Here is a 17430-nt window from a genome sequence, read left to right on the forward strand (position 1 = left end):
AGGCTGTTTGCTTGACCTTGCTATGCCTGTCATGGGGTCGTCTGCTTTGGGGCAGGGGTCTAGTAGGAATTTTGTCCATTTGGCTGATTAGTGTGTGCCATTTGGTTTTTGCCTACCGCGTAGCAAATCGTCACAACTTGTAAGGTTTGCGGTTAGGCATTGGTCTGGAATTGGTTGGTGGAGGGATATGGATTGGGCTGTGCCTGCCCCTCCAAAATGCTGCTGCTGCTGCAAGGGTTTTCCGTTAAAGGAACCCAGGGGCTCCCCCATGCTTTTGTCCGAAACCCCTGGCAAGGGGCTAGGGCCACGCAAGAGCCCCTGGGAGCATTCTGGGGAGAGGTGAGGCATGGTTCCCAGTCCCGTCTCTCTCCCCAGGTGACTTACCCTTGCTGACTTCGCAGGGGGTGCGAATGTCAGAGCTGTCCCCGTGCGGGGGCAGTTAGTGCTACCAATGCCTAAGCAACCACTCACATTGCTGTAATTTGAATAAAGTTGTGGCCAAAATTATGCCAAAAACCTTAAACAAAAATTAAGTGTCAATTGTGTTTTTCTTTGGGGAGTGTCTTGGGGACTTTGACGCGCAAATGCTAAAGACGGCCCTGAACGTGACAGGGGTTTGTGGGACACTGCAGATCTCAAGAGTCTTCAGAAAAGGCCTCAGGTTTTCTGCTAATCAGCTCTTTCATTTCCCAACCAGCAAGAACCTACCTGTGCGTCTCCATACAAGGCAGCTTGTGCATACATCTGTACTGAGATATCCAAGTTTCTGGACTGATTCCGATATCCATAGTAGTAGAAATCTCCCACCTTCAGATAAGCTGTGGAAAGAAGCAGCTGCATTAAAGACTGTGCAGGTGATTCCCTCCTTCGCAGCTCAGGCTATGACAAATTCCAGTGGTCCTGATCAATGATCTTTTGCAATGATCTTTGATTGATTGCAAACAAGCCAGAAGGTGGTCATTTTGCGCCCAGAGATGGAAAGAAAATAAAGTCCCTACCAGGACAGAATGGCAAATTAAGTTGGTGGATTATGCCGAATTGGCAAAAATGACCGAAGGAATCAGAAACCAGGAAGGCCAGAATTTTAATAAGGATTGGGGAAAATTTGTAACTTATCTTAAAAACCCATTGCAAACAGTTAAAATCATTAGTAGGATGGGAATAACACACGTAGTGTAATTGTGAACTTTGGACACAATGGAAATGTAAAATATCTGGATTATCATAAAAGATGCAGGAGGAAATGATTAACAATACAACCCACAAATGGAATGAGAGAAGTCCAGGAGTATTGTTTTTATGTTGTATATTGGATAAAAGGTAAAGGGACCCCTGACCATTAGGTCCAGTCGTGGCCGACTCTGGGGTTGCGGCGCTCATCTTGCTTTATTGGCTGAGGGAGCCGGCGTTCAGCTTCTGGGTCATGTGGCCAGCATGACTAAGCCGCTTCTGGTGAACCAGAGCAGTGCACGGAAACGTCGTTTACCTTCCCGCCGGAGCGGTACCTATTTATCTACTTGCACTTGGACGTGCTTTTGAACTGCTAGGTTGGCAGGAGCAGGGACTGAGCAACGGGAGCTCACCTCGTCGCGGGGATTCGAACCACCAGCCTTTTGATTGGCAAGTCCTAGGCTCTGTGGTTTAACCCACAGTGCCACCCGCGTCCCTTGTATATTGGATATATGATTGTAAAACTTTTATCTGAAAACCAAATAAACCAATTATTTAAAAAAGGGAAATAGGAGGTGATTTTGCAACACTCAAAAGCACACGAACAATTTTATCTTTAACGGGTTGTTATACGTACCAAAGGAGGGAGCATTTTTCTGAGAAACCGAGAAATTATAATATCTCCAAATGCAGTCAACATCCATGTATCTTTCTGTCATATTCTAGAACACAGGATGTGGGAGAGAAAGAATGACTCATTATGCTTCCAGTAAAATATTTAAGGATTTAAAACAAGAGGGTGTGGAATCACATATACTTACTGGCCTCTCTTCGCAGAGATGTGCCAGGTTTGTCTGTGACACCTCGATTCCAGTCTCTGCAGACAGAAGGTAATAAAGCAGGGCTTCATGCCTAAAACCCAAGGGGTGTGAGAAAGAGAAATGCAAGGTGAATACAAGGAAACTTCAGAAATAGTTTGGCACAGTGGTTTCAAACAGAGGCAGAATACCGATAACTAGGAAACACTGGACCGCGAGCGCTCCCATTGGAGAACAGCCTTTGCAAGTTCAGACCTTTAAACCTCCCCCTTAAATAAATTCAGACGAGACTCAAATTTTTGGTTTGGTTTTTGGCAGAATTTAGGCCACAACTTTATTGATTACAGAAAGTGACTGGTTGCATAGGCTCTTGCAGGCAGTGCTGATCCAGCATAGGTCAGCCAAGGGTAAGCACCTGGATAAGTGGAAAGCTGGGCATGGACTAACTCCACCACCCAAATGTCCCCCTGGACTCAGGCACAGGCACAACCCCCTCTCAGGGGTTGACCAAACCATCGAGTCCCTGGATTCCTTTAACGGAATACCCTTCACATAGGGATGGCGAGAGCGTTCTCCCATCCCTATCACCTGAACCAGAGCCTATCTGCAACCTTACAAGTTGTGACGATTTGCTACATGGCAGGCGAAACCCAAATGGCACCAGCCATTCAGCCAAGCGGGGAAAATTCCTGCCATGCCCCTATCCCAATGACAGACGACACATGACGGCATAGCAAGGTGAAGCGCACAGCCCTAAATATAGGGAGAGGTGGGCGAGTGTTCCGATGCACGCACCGAAAGAGAAATCTCTGGGTCACGTGCATAGGCATATATAGGTCCCTTGATCCATTTATCTTGTGTCCCATTGGCCTGATTGAACCCAGCATCAAGGGACCTACCAACTGGGTGTTGTGGATATTCAATCAAACCCACCCACAACACAGGGTTTGGTTGCCAGATCTCACCGCAATACGTGCCCTCTTTAAGGGAGGACCCGATTTACCAAAGGTGCCATGGGCTTTGAAGACGTTCGAACTCAGGACGAAATGGTGGAACGTGCTAAGAGGAAGGAACGCTTGGCAAACCCTCACCGTGATCAACTCCCGCCTGGAAACCTATGTCCCCACTGTGGAAGGATGTGTGGATCCAGAATGGGCCTCCACAGTCATTTACGGGCTCACTGTTAAGACCATGTTTATGTAAGACAATCTTACTTGGCTATCAGTGATCGCCAAAGAAGAAGAAGAAGAAGAAGAAGAAGAGGAGGAGGAGGAGGAAGAAGAATAGAGACAGATTGTTCAGCAGTACTGATATTCCTCCTGGAATGTGCCACAGCAAAAGAGTCTTAAGTCTGTTTTAGGGCACATTCTCAATTGACACAGGATAACAATAAGGCCCGAGGAGCTCAAGGAAGCCACATTCGCTCTTCATTCCCACATCACAACATCCCTGTGAGGTAGCTTAGGCAGAGAGACAGTGATGGGACAGGTTAGAGTACACACCCTGAAACATTCTACAGAATCATCTGCAGAACACAGGCCTTGCTTGGAAGAGAAGGAAGGGTTCTGAGAAGACAACGGGTTTAAATTAAGGGCAAAATTAGAGATGATATTGGCATCGTTCCATTCAGCTCATGCAGAACTAATACAAGGTGGGGAGCTTTTGAAGTGCAACCGTGTTGTGCAGGTGGCAGCAGTTGAACATCTGACCTACCCATGCCAAAAAAACAACAACACAAAAACCTTCTAAGAAAATCTCTTCTCCTCTCTGAGTGGTGCAGCAGTAAAATGGATAGCAAATTTGCAAAGCTAAGCAGGGTCCAGTATGGTTTCAAACTGGATGGGGAAAGCATATTGAGATTCCTGCACTGCCGCTAGATGATACTTAGGGCCTCCTCCAGTTCTCCAGTTCTCTGATTCTATCCTAATATTTCTTTCCATTGAGAAAGAAGAGACTGGCTGAAAAAGCTGAAAGCAGGGGAAAGCTCTACCTTATTCCGCTTCATGTAAATTTGGGGATTACCGTATTTTTTGCTCTATGACTCACTTTTTCCCTCCTAAAAAGTAAGGGGAAATGTGTGTGCGTCTTATGGAGCGAATGCACGCTGCGCAGCTATCCCAGAAGCCAGAACAGCAAGAGGGATCACTGCTTTCACTGCGCAGCGATCCCTCTTGCTGTTCTGGCTTCTGAGATGCAGAATTTTCCCCCCCTTGTTTTCCTTCCTCTTGTGGTCTGGTGCATCTTATAGAGCGAAGAGTACGGTATCTAATTCAGATACATGAGTCCACTCCTGTTATGTCTAGTTAGGCCCTAAGAGTTTCGGAAAAATGACACATGATACGGAATGCATCACTTGTAGCTGAATTAATTTTAAGAAAGCAAACTGTAAATAGCTGCTTGTGCTCCCACCTTGACCCCAGCCCATGGTCATGGTTAGGACTATGTCATGAAAACTCTCCCTGCCTGCAGAGATGCTATTAGAACTTGAAAAGAAGATTCCATTGGTGCTTCCCTCCAATCTGAAATAGGTTGTGGCTTTTACAAAGAGCTGGGGAAGAAAGGTTGGCACTCCGAATCAACAGCTACATCTACTGGTCAAAACTTAAAAGTGAAGGATTAGGATTAGCAGCTGGTTTAAACTTTGGCAATCTGCCTCCTAGCTTTCACATGGATCCTTTGCATGTAGAGTTTCACCAAACTGTAGCCAGAAAATGCTCTGGGAGTTCTGCGTGTGGATTGAGATACACTAACTTCAGACTATCATTAAAGGGCAGAAAGTTGTCTGTGATGGTGTTTATTATTATTATATTTGTGATGTAAGGGTGGTGCTGTGGTCTAAACCATTGAGCCTCTTGGGCTTGCTGATCAGAAGGTTGGCAGTTTGAATCCCCACGATGGGGTGAGCTCCCATTGCTCTGTCCCAGCTCCTGCCAACTTAGCAGTTCAAAAGCACACCAGTGCAAGTAGATAAATAGGTACCACTGGGGCAGGAAGGTAAACGGCGTTTCCATGCACTCTGGTTTCCATCATGGTGTTCTGTTGCACCAGAAACAGTTTAGTTATGCTGGCCACATGACCCAGAAAGCTGTCTGTGGACAAATGCCGGCCTGAAAGCAAGATAAGTGCTGCAACCCCATAATCCCCTTTGACTGGACTTAATCTTCCAGGGGTACTTTACCTTTACCTAAAGGTAAAGGGATCCCTGACCATTAGGTCCAGTCGTGACTGACTCTGGGGTTGCGGTGCTCGTCTCTCTTTATTGGCCGAGGGAGCCGGCGTACAGCTTCCGGGACATGTGGTCAGCATGACTAAGCCGCTTCTGGCGAACCAGAGCAGCGGATGGAAACGCCGTTTACCTTCCCACCGGTGCGGTACCTATTTATCTATTTGCACTTTGTGCTTTCGAACTGCTAGGTTGGCAGGAGCAGGGACCGAGCAACGGGACCTCACCCTGTTGCGGGGATTCGAACCGCCGACCTTCTGATCAGCAAGTCCTAGGCTCTGTGGTTAAACCACAGCGCCACCCACGTCCCTTTACCTTTACCTTTATTTGTGCTATAATGGAGGGTTCATTAGGTTTTTCTGCTTTGAGCACTGAATTGTTTTAGGTCATACTGAGGGCAAAACTAGAGGGAATGGTGGAGATCTGATTTGCCAAAACCTAAGAGACTGGAGATCTAATAATAGGTTGCAAATGTCTCATCTAGTTTGTCACTGAGTTTTTCATATCGAGCTAATGATTTGGCCTTTGCGCAGATATATCTGTTGGGAGCACAGTGTTAGGAAAAGGATAAATCAGTCAATTGTTCTAATTTAGCTACTATTAGGTGGCCATTTCACAGCACAGAAGTATAGAATTCCCATTCTGAATTGCATTTATCTTTTGTTGTCATTGTGTTATTTCACTTTCTCAGTTCTCTTGCATATAACAACAACAACAACAACAATAATAAATGTATTATTTATACATACAGAAAAGGAGCACCAGACCTACCAAGACAATTCCAGATAAGCGTTGAGAGCTTTTTGAATGACGTGGCCTAAATAGCCATTCTTTTCTGCCACATATTTTGCCCAGCTGAAAATAAAAACAGAAACATTAGCATTTGAAGTCTGCGGCCAACTTCGCGGCAGGCAAACGCCTGCACATACCTCAACCCGAATCAATGAACTCTAGGAGAATCGCCTGCTTCCCAACATGCTGTTTCTCACGTTCTTCTAGCCCCTTGCTTTCTTGACCGTCTCTGCAATGGCGGACACCTGCCAGCAGCCCTCACATTGTGAAGAAGTATGAGACTGGCCCCCAACTCCATTATGTACCTCCAGGTTAGGATGAGATGGGGACCTTCTTGGGGGAGAAGAGAAAGGAAGGAAGACATTTGCTTCACTGCCAATGTAAGACTCAGGGCTCCCTCCCTCCATGAAATGTGCAATTTAAGCTTCAGAAATGCAAATCCCCTCAGCCCAAAAAGTGACACAATGAACAGGGTTTGAAAAAGAAAGAAGAAAACAAGTATAGGTTTGGAACGTCAAGGTCACTGAAAATTGGGTTCTCCTCCCAGAGAGCACATGTTTGCGGTGAGGTCACCACAACTGACTTTCTATTGCTGGGGTGGGTACGTTTGGATTGCCAGAGCTACCCGATTGGTCTCTCGGAAGCTTGAGACTTGTTCTGGCCAATGGGGTTGCAGAAATTGCTTCCGAGGGACAGATATATACCGCTGCACGTTGCGTTGAGATTCCTCTGTTTCGCTTCGCGCACCGGATCACCCGTCCCCCCTCCCTATATTTAGGGTCCGTGTTGACCTTGCTATACCATTGTGGGTCATCTGCTTTTAGGGCAGGGGCCCGGTAGGAATTTTTCCCACTTGGCTGATTGGCTGGTGCCACTTGGGTTTTGCCTACCATGTAGCAAATCGTCACAACTATATAAGGCTTGCGGTTAAAGGTAAAGGTACCCCTGCCCGTACGGGCTAGTCGTGTCCAACTCTAGGGTTGTGCGCCCATCTCACTTAAGAGGCTGGGGGCCAGCGCTGTCCGGAGACACTTCCGGGTCATGTGGCCAGTGTGACGAAGCTGCTCTGGCGAGCCAGCACCAGCGCAGCACACGGAAACGCCGTTTACCTTCCCGCTGTAAAGCGGTACCTATTTATCTACTTGCACTTAGGAGTGCTTTCGAGCTGCTAGGTGGGCAGGAGCTGGGACCAGAAGACGGGAGCTCACCCTGCCACGGGGATTCGAACTGCTGACCATGCGATCGGCAAGCCCTAGGCGCTGAGGTTTTACCCACAGCGCCACCCGTGTCCCTCAGGTTTGCGGTTAGGCATTGGTTAATGCTTGTGGAGAGCATGAGGCGTGTCTGTGACTTGTCCCTCTGATGGTTGCTGCGTAGGTATTTTGTTAAAGGAATCCAGGGACTTGCCATGATTTTTTCTGACCCCTGAAAAGGGGATAGGGCCACGCAAGAGCCCTTGGGAGCACTCTGGGTGTGATCTTAGGGATCTGCACCCATCCCAATCGATCTCCCGGGGTGCTTACCTTGACTGACCTCTGCAACTGACAGTTGTCAGTTCTGCTCCTTGTGGATAGTCTGGGACAGGTTCAGATAGTCTGAACCAATGCCTAAGCAAACCAATCAATAGCCTGTAATCAATAAAGTTGTGGCCAAAATTATGCCAAACCTCAAACTAAAAGTTGAGTCATGTGTGAATTTATTTCTAGGCAGTTTTGGTGATCTTAACATGAAACCATTTTTATTATTTTTTTTGCAGTCACAATGATTCCGGGTTTAAGAAATTTGATTTTTTTTTGTTCTCGATGCATTTCTTACCACTACTTACATTACTGCCTTTTCAGGATCCCTGGGGAAGCTTGCTAAGTTTCCTGTGATATAATATTGTGAACACCGTAATGTGCCTTCCATGTGACCACTTTCCGCCGCTTTCAAGAAATAGTCAGCAGCAACAGTCTGCAAAGTGGGGGAAAAAGCAGCAGAAAAATAAAACTTTTGCCTGTTTCATCTTTTTATAATGTTAACAATTTGTGCATAAGGAAAAATGCAAGTTTTTTTAAAAAATTGAAACAGAAGTTATTAGCTACCATTTGTGTACTGATCGCCATTTGAAATGGCCACCTCTCTATTAAAATTTTGAGAATCCAAAGAGAAAATTGTTGTTTAATACTTATCTGTGCTGCAATATCACCAGAAGGTAAATAAACAAACAATTTACACTCACTCTATTTCTCCCAGTTATTCCTGGATAAGCTCCATCTAAATATAAGACGCCGAGGTTGAAGGATGAATCAGGATTGCCCATAGCTTCAGCTTTTAACCAGTATCGGGCTGCTTTCGCATAGTCTCTTTTGAAGTTATGATAATACCAACCCAGCCCATTCAGTGCTTGAGGCAGTCCCTGCAGGCAGAAAGGGAGCAAAAGGGGAAATCCTAAGAACTTTCAGGCTGAGAGTGTTTCAGTCCCTGATTTCTTTTGTTCAAGGACCCAACACCTTAAGCAGGGGTCTGCAACCTTTAAGACAAAAAGAGCCACTTGGACCCGTTTCCGAAGAAAAAACAACAACTGGGAGCCGCAAAACCATTGCGACATTTAAAACAAATATATCTCCGGAGCCACGATCTGACAGCGGACGGGAAGGTGACGTTGGGACGGTGCCTGACTAACGCATGCACCGCCCCCATGCAACGTCACAGCCAGTACAGCGCCCGCCACAGTGAGGAGTGTCAGGGTGCACAATGCGCTTCCTCCCCTCGCTAGTATCTGCCCCGGAGCTGCAGCAAAGATGTAAAAGAGCCACATGCGGCTCCGGAGCCGCGGGTTGCAGACCCCTGACCTTAAGGAAAGACATGGGCCTAAGTCCAGGTTGCTCTCAGATAAAATCCCCGAGGACATCTCCCACATTTTGTTGGAAGCTGCCCAGAGTGGCTGGGGAAAACCCAGCCAGAGGGGCGGGGTATAAATTATTATTATTATTATTATTATTATTATTATTATTATTATTATTATTCCCAGCCAATTGTCAAGCAATCAAATCAAACCTGCAGGACGAAGTTACCTTGGATGCAGCTTTCTTCATCAGATGTAAAGCAAGTGTTCTGTTCTTTTTCACACCTTGGCCCTAAAGCAATGACAAAAATCAGGATTATACAAAGCCTTTCCTATTCTTCTCACTGAAAAGTCGCATTAGAGGGACAAAAATTCAGATGTAACTTTCAAATGTGCAGGATTCTCCCATGATTAATTGGTATCCAAGCAAAAAAAAAGGGAGTTTCTTCCTCCTCAAAGCACCCAAATATCTTTTATGCTCGTGAAACATCAAAAACCTCGTATCCAATTGACAAATGCAACCTCCTCATCCCACATTGATATTAATGTGTAAAAGGTAAAGGTTAAAGGTAAAGGACCCTGGATATTAATGTGTTGTTGTTGTTTAGTCATGTCTGACTCTTCGTGACCCCATGGACCAGAGCACGCCAGGCACTCCTGTCTTCCACTGCCTCCCGCAGTTTGGCCAAACTCATGCTGGTAGCTTCGAGAACACTGTCCAACCATCTCGTCCTCTGTCATCCCCTTCTCCTTGTGCCTTCCATCCTTCCCAACATCAGGGTCTTTTCAGGGAGTCTTCTCTTGAGGTGGCCCAAAGTATTGGAGCCTCAGCTTCAGGATCTGTCCTTCCAGTGAGCACTCAGGGCTGATTTCCTTCAGAATGGAGAGGTTTGATCTTCTTGCATTCCATGGGACTCTCAAGAGTCTCCTCCAGCACCATAATTCAAAAGCATCAATTCTTCAGCGATCAGCCTTCTTTATGGTCCAGCTCTTACTTCCATACATCACTACTGGGAAAACCATGGCTTAACTATACGGACCTTTGTTGGCAAGGTGATGTCTCTGCTTTTTAAGATGCTGTCTAGGTTTGTCATTGCTTTTCTCCCAAGAAGCAGGCGTCTTTTAATTTTGTGACTGCTGTCACCATCTGCAGTGATCATGGAGCCCAAGAAAGTAAAATCTCTCACTGCCTCCATTTCTTCCCCTTCTATTTGCCAGGAGGTGATGGGACCAGTGGCCATGATCTTCGTACCAGTGGGTAATTCCACACAGAGGCACGTTCTGTTAAATGGAACTCTTGCCCAAAAAGGGAAAGGAAAAATGTACCCAATACAAGATGCAAAAAAAAAAAAAAAAGGGGGGGTGTTAAAGCCAGCAATAAAAGAATTGTTTAAATAATTCAGGAAACTGGCTAAGGGAGAAGTCAGGACATTTGATGGCAAAGCAGCGAAAGGGTTGCTAACGGAGACTGCAGAGAAATTGCAGAATAAGAAGGGCAGAGACTTGTTCCTGAAATGACCATTTCCAGCATTGCTCTTTTCGCTTCCTCCTCCAGCGCTATGCAAAAGCTAAAAGGTAAAGGACCCCTGGACGGTTGCGTCCAGTTAAAGACAACTATGGGGTTGTGGTGCTCATGTTGCTTTCAGGTCGAGGGATCCAGCGTTTGTCCACAGACAGCTTTCTGCGTCATATGGCCAGCAGGACTAAACCACTTCTGGTGCAACGGGACACCGTGACGGGTGCCAGAGCGCACAGAAACGCCGTTTACCTTTCCACCGCAGTGGTACCTATTTATCTACTTGCACTTTGACATGCTTTCGAACTGCTAGGTTGGCAGGAGCTGGGACGGAGCAACGGGAGCTCACCCCGCTGTGGGGATTTGAACCGCCAACCTTCTGATCGTCAAGCCCAAGCGGCTCAGTGGTTTAGACCACAGCGCCACCCGCGTCCCAGCTCTATGCACTTTTCAAGGGGATGGGGGCAGACAGCAGCATCTTGTGGTGGGAGGGGGAGGGTACCATGGGAAGGCTACCTGTCCAAATGTGGTATTTATGGGCAGAAGAAATAAATCAAGGGGCTCGGCTGGATTGCTGGGTTGGTGGTTGTTACGTAGTGAGTTGAATAGGATCCAAAAGGCAGCAGTCTGATTGGTCCTAGAGCAATAGGATTCAGAATGCAGCAGTCTGATTGGTCCTAGAACAATAGGATTCAGAATGCAGCAGTCTGATTGGTCCTAAAACAATAGGATTCAGAATGCAGCAGTCTGATTGGTCCTAGAACAATAGGATTCAGAATGCAGCAGTCTGATTGGTCCTAGGACAACAGGACCCAGAATGCAGCAGTCTGATTGGTCCACAGGAGCCACCCAATCCAGCTCCAGGTGGAAGTGAATCCGCAACCTGATTGGCCTAAAGGAGAATCCCGGAATTAGCCAATCACGTGGGGCCCATTGTGTAAATAATGTATATAAAGCAGATACTTTGGGGGAATTTCCATTCCTCCTCACCACTACGAGCTGAATAAAGAGCATGAAATCCACTCTCGACTCAGTGGTGGAAATCACTCATTTTACACCGGAATGTTTATTTTGATTATGTAAGGTATGCAAAGAATGCTTCTCTGAAATGCTGTCACATTCTATAACAAAAGCAGCAGTTTCTCTATTTTACCTTGAATAACACGATGGAATAATCATAGAGAGATACAAGGTCTCCTGTCTCCAAGGCTCCCTTTGCATACCATTCGACAGCTGCTTTGGTGTTTTTCCCCACTCCTTGCTGGCCCCAGAAAAGCATCTGTCCTAAACGTTGCTGAAACAAAAGGAAATATGTTTGTAAATCTCAGGTGTGTACGTGTCAAGATCCATTTCAGAATTTCGTGAATCTATGCGAGTTTTCGTAAGTCCAAGGGAGGTGCTTAAAGTAATCTAAAAATTCCCTAGCAGAGAAGAGTGGCAGATCAAGTTGATGGACTATGCTGAAATGGCAAAAATGACCGGGAAAATCAGAAATCATGAAGATCAAATCTTTAATAAGGAATGGGGAAAATTTATAACTTATCTTGGAAACCACTGTATACAGTTAAAATCGTTAGTGGGATTGCAATAACACTCGTGATGTAACGAGAACTATAGATGTAATGGAAACATCACAATTTGGATTACTATAAAAGACGCAGCAGAAAATGTTTTAGAACAGAACCCAGGGAGGAGGGAAGTCCAGGGATTCATGGGAGTCTTGTATTTATGGAAGGTGTTGTGGTATGGGTGTAAATTTTAATATGGAAAACCAAATAAACAGATACATAATAAAATAAAATAAAATACCGTATTTTTGCTCCATAAGACAGACTTTTTTTCCTCCTAAACGGTAAGGGGAAATGTCTGTGCATCTTATAGAGCGAATGCCTATGGATGGCGGGGGAATCCTGCTGCAGTCGCGAGCAGAGGCTCCTGTCCGGTTGGCTCCTTTAAAGCACATGGATCCTCAGGATTTTTACATTGGGTCACCCCAAGTTTACCATCAGATCACATAGCATGTCCATGGCTACAGCCTGCACCAAAAAAACCCATGCACCCATTGTTGCCTGCGGCCACAAAGGCACAAAAACGTGGTTACAAAGGACAGATCCACATGGATTCTCAGGATTTTTGCATTGGCCTACCCCAAACTCACCATCAAATCACATGTCTGTGGCCACAGCATGAACCACAAAAATCATACATCCACTGTTTCGTTCAGAATATTTTCTTTCTTGTTTTCCTCCTCTAAAAACTAGGTGCGTCTTATGGTCAGGTGTGTCTTATGGAGCGAAAAATACGGTAATCTAAAAAATACAGCTAAGCAGTCAAATGAGGAGAGAAGAAGAAGAAGAAGAAGAAGAAGAAGAAGAAGAAGAAGAGTAGTAGTAGTAGTAGTAGTTTGGATTTGATATCCCGCTTTATCACTACCCAAAGGAGTCTCAAAGCGGCTAACATTCTCCTTTCCCTTCTTCCCCCACAACAAACACTCTATGAGGTGAGTGGGGCTGAGAGACTTCAGAGAAGTGTGACTAGCCCAAGGTCACCCAGCAGCTGCATGTGGAGGAGTGGGGACGCGAACCCGGTTCACCAGATTACGAGTCTACCGCTCTTAAGCACTACACCACACTGGCTCTGTGGTGGGCTGTTTCAACAGGCTAATCACATTATCTTGCAGTGGTGGGAACTGTGTATATCTGAATCCCCTTCAGTGTGGTTTGGAATACAGTGTGAGACCATACATCCCTGTCAGCTGTTGTGGGTTGAGCACCCGGCCTTGCTTGCCACAACCTTGATTTTAGCCAAGTGAGAAGAAGTTGCCCTTCGGTTCAGTTTCTAGAGAAAGGACGATTGTTCAGGTCTACTAGCAAAAACTCCACCTGCGCAGCTGCGTTTCCTCTTGTCGCTTCGTGCTTCAACCACATGAAGATGTCGCCATTTTCTTTCGTTTGAGCTTTCAACAACTCTTCGTCTCGGAGCCTGATGGTTTCTACAAACGCCTAGGAAAGAAAGAAAACATTAAACAGACCAATGGCGAGAGGGGAAGAGGAGATCTCATTCATAACACTGAAAATGTTAGGTGCTGTCTAAGCGCTCTTGCACTCGGACCTCTTAACAGTTTGCCTTTGAGTCAGTCAGCGCTAAGGAAGGCCAAAGAAAATGGACTACTATTGGCTCTGCCATCTTGATTCAAAATGTTCCCCAACACCCATGTATCCATGTAGACTGCCCCTCATCCCCACTCAGGATTCCTCTTGTCAAGTAGGGCAATGATATATTGAGAGGTGGTCAAAGCTATGTCAAAAAAGCAGTGTCATGTCAAAGTGACATTTTGGTTTGCCATCTTGATTCAAAATGGCACCCAGTGTCCGAATGGCCACAAAGTATCCCACTCCACCTCAGGAGTCCTCATGCTAAGTGTGGTGACAAAATATTGAGAGGCAGCTGAACCTATGCAAAAAAAATTTTGGGAAAGACACACCAAAGTCACTTTTTGATCTTGATTCAAAATGGCATCCACCAAAGAGCAATGTGTTACATGCAGAAAGCACCAAAGTTATTCCCTGACATCTCCCACCAGAGCAGGGTTTGGAGCTAGTAAGATGGCTGCCCCTCACAAGAGGTTTTTTTTCTCTGCCTCTCCGCAAGACTGATTAAAAGATCACAGGCAACAAAGTTGAGCAACAACATTTTCCCGAAACTGATTGCAGCCAGTCAGAGTTAATAACAGTACTGGGCTCAGTGGAGAGATGTTTTGAATTGAGCTCAGGCAGCCCTGTACGTTCAAGCTGAACTTAGTATCAACATCGTCATTTTCTTTTGGGAATTATAGGGACAGAAATACCTAAATTGTATAGAAATTTATTTATGTATGCTACTACAGCAGTATGGGACGCGGGTGGCGCTGTGGTCTAAACCACTGAGCCTAGTGCTTGCCGATCGGAAGGTCAGGGGTTCGAATCCCCGCGATGGGGTGAGCTCCCGTTGCTCGGTCCCTGCTCCTGCCAACCTAGCAGTTTGAAAGCACGCCAGTGCAAATAGATAAATTGGTACCACTGTGGTGGGAAGGTAAATGGCGTTTCCCTGCGCTGCTTTGGTTCGCCAGAAGCAGCTTAGTCATGCTGGCCACATGACCCGGAAAAGCTGTCTGTGGACAAACATCAGCTTCCTCGGCCAGTAAAACGAGATGAGCGCCGCAACCCCAGAGTCATCCGTGACTGGACTTAACGGTCAGGGTCCTTTACCTTTTTTTACTACAACAGCAAGAATGCTACTTGCCCCAAAATGGAAAGAAGCAGAAGTCCCAGCAAAGTAAGAATGGATACAAAAACTTACGGAATATGCAGAAATGGCGAAACTTACCGGAAGAAAAAGAAATCAAGATAAACTTTTTATAAAAGAATGGAAATGGCTTATTGAATATTCACAGATAAATTGCAAACAGATAAAAACATTGGCAGGATTATTGTAATAACCTGCAGTTTCATAAGAGTTTATATTTAAAATAGATGAATTTGGATATGCAGAAGATATTAAGAAATAAATTTAAGGAACCGCAGAAAGAGGGGGAAGGAAGTCAAACTTTGAAATGTTAAAATGATTGTAGAATTATTGAAATGTATAAATTTGAAAAGTATAAATAAAAACTTTTTTTAAAAAAGGCATTGTCACTTCAGATTTCAGTCAGGAGGGTTATTCACTACAGTGATTTGGCAAAAAATTTCCCAGTAATGTATTTGGAAACATTCCATTTTCAGAAAGACGGGGATCAAATCTCAACTCTACCTCTCTTTCAAATCAGGACCAGTGAAGGTGGTGAAGGTCCTGTGTGAGTGTCTGGAGGCGGTTGGAGGATGGATGGCGGCTAATGGATTGAAGTTGATTCCTGACAAGACAGAAGTACTGTTTTTGGGGGACAGGGGGCGGACTGGTGTGGAGGACTCCCTGGTCCTGAATAGGGTAACTGTGCCCCTGAAGGACCAGGTGCGCAGCCTGGGAGTCATTTTGGACTCACAGCTGTCCATGGAGGCGCAGGTCAATTCTGTATCCAGGGCAGCTGTTTACCAACTCCACCTGGTACGCAGGCTGAGACCCTACCTGCCCGCGGACTGTCTCGCCAGAGTGGTGCATGCTCTAGTTATCTCCCGCTTGGACTACTGCAATGCGCTCTACGTGGGGCTACCTTTGAAGGTGACTCGGAAACTACAACTAATTCAGAATGCGGCAGCTAGACTGGTGACTGGGGGCAGCCGCTGAGACCACATAACACCGGTCTTGAAAGACCTACATTGGCTCCCAGTACGTTTCCGAGCACAATTCAAAGTGTTGGTGCTGACCTTGAAAGCCCTAAACGGCCTCGGTCCTGTATACCTGAAGGAGCGTCTCCACCCCCATCGTTCTGCCCGGACGCTGAGGTCCAGCGCCGAGGGCCTTCTGGCGGTTCCCTCATTGCGAGAAGCAAAGCTACAGGGAACCAGGCAGAGGGCCTTCTCAGTAGTGGCGCCCTCCCATCAGATGTCAAAGCGATAAATAACTACCTGACATTTAGAAGGGACATTTAGAACTTCAGGGAAGTTTTTAATCTGTGATATTTTACTGTATTTTTTGTCTTTGTTGGAAGCTGCCCAGAATGGCTGGGGAAACCCAGCCAGATGGGCGGGGTACAAATAAATTATTATTATTATTATTATTATTATTATTATTATTATTATTATCATTATTATCAACAACTGCATGTTTCTTTTTACCTGGTCTCCTTCGGAAGCATGTTGATCACGTGGCGTCTTTAAGGCGACATCACTATAATAAGCATATGACAATTCCAGATCTCGTGGGTAACCATTAATGGCTTGATAATGCTTATATCCGAGGCTCATCAAGGCCAGCCTATCACCGCCCTGAGCTGCAACCAAACTGTACAGAAGCCCCTGGTAAAAATTAAAAGAGAGGAGCGTAAATTTAATCGTGGCCAATAGAAAAACCCCAGAGAAAGAAGAATATCTACATTGCGAACCATAGATTAAGTTCAGTACAGTGGTACATCTGGATGTGAACGGGATCCCTTCCGGAGTCCCGTTCGCAACATGAAAAGAATGCAATCCGCAGCGGCACATCTGCGCACGCGCGGGTTGTGATTTGCCGCTTCTGCACATGATGTCATTTTGCGCTTCTGTGCATGTGCGAGCAGCGAAACCCGGAAGTAACCCTTTCCGGTACTTCCGGGTCGCCGTGGGACGTAACCTGAAAGAACGTAACATGAAGCGGACATAACATGAGGTATGACTGTAAATAGCAGCAAGCGTAGAACGGCAACTGTAAGCTCTGAGGGGGTTTTGCAATCCTGGCCATAGCTGTCAACTTTCAGATTTGAAAATAAGGGATCAGCAGCCTCACCTGTCCCGGGGACAGTCTATGGGATATCTAACAATCCGGGATAGCAGCGGGAAATGGTGCTGGAATAAGGGAATTCCCCATCCCGCAAAAAAAGGGAAGGTTGACAGCTATGATCCTGGCCCTGTCATGACTTTCTGCCTCAGATGAAGATGAGGAAGATTAGGTGGGTTGTGAACACCCCCTTCCATTATCAGTATTTCTCAAAACGTTGGACTACAACTCCCATCAACCCTGACCACTGGTCCTACTAGCTAGGGATAAGGGGAGTTGTAGTCCAACAACAGCTGGGGGACCCAGGTTTGAGAAACGCTGCGTTAGCGAGAGGGCCTGCTGCCACCCTTGTGGCTGATGACTGCCACGACTGCCACTGCGCCTCCCTCTTTGCCACCCACCCGCTACCCACCTAGGAAGTAGCAGCGATGCCGGCACACCATGCCTCATCCTGAGGAAGGGGTCCTTCTGGGTGAGATCACAGAAGGAGCTCTCACGCTGCTTTCCTCTGCTGCGAGAGCAGGAGATTCTCGTTTGAAGTTAGCGCAAAACTTTCCAGCTGACTTCAAAAAGCAACACGCTGCCGTTTGTGCAGGCGGCAGTGGCACAGGCCCTCTCTGGATGATCTCACCTGCAATGCTTTGTTCTGAGAAAGGCTAGGTGCCTCCTCAGAATGAGGCACAGAGTGGCCATGCTG

The 17430-nt window shown here is 46.2% G+C and overlaps 1 protein-coding gene across 1 annotated transcript in view; it reads right to left on the bottom strand.

Moving 5' to 3' along the window:
• Positions 1 to 17430, bottom strand: part of SEL1L3 (SEL1L family member 3) — a 50814-nt gene that overhangs the window by 11228 nt on the left and 22156 nt on the right. The window contains exons 11-20 of the mRNA XM_083460431.1: positions 16097 to 16276; positions 13229 to 13348; positions 11500 to 11640; positions 9060 to 9122; positions 8225 to 8401; positions 7829 to 7956; positions 5983 to 6066; positions 1992 to 2082; positions 1808 to 1892; positions 709 to 818 (exon numbers count right to left, since the gene is read on the bottom strand). Coding sequence (XP_083316557.1) covers positions 709 to 818; positions 1808 to 1892; positions 1992 to 2082; positions 5983 to 6066; positions 7829 to 7956; positions 8225 to 8401; positions 9060 to 9122; positions 11500 to 11640; positions 13229 to 13348; positions 16097 to 16276 — 1179 coding nt within the window. The remainder of the gene's footprint in view (positions 1 to 708; positions 819 to 1807; positions 1893 to 1991; positions 2083 to 5982; positions 6067 to 7828; positions 7957 to 8224; positions 8402 to 9059; positions 9123 to 11499; positions 11641 to 13228; positions 13349 to 16096; positions 16277 to 17430) is intronic.

Source organism: Podarcis liolepis (genome assembly GCF_965112155.1).
Source record: "Podarcis liolepis genome assembly, chromosome: 9".
NCBI classification, from domain to species: domain Eukaryota; kingdom Metazoa; phylum Chordata; class Lepidosauria; order Squamata; family Lacertidae; genus Podarcis; species Podarcis liolepis.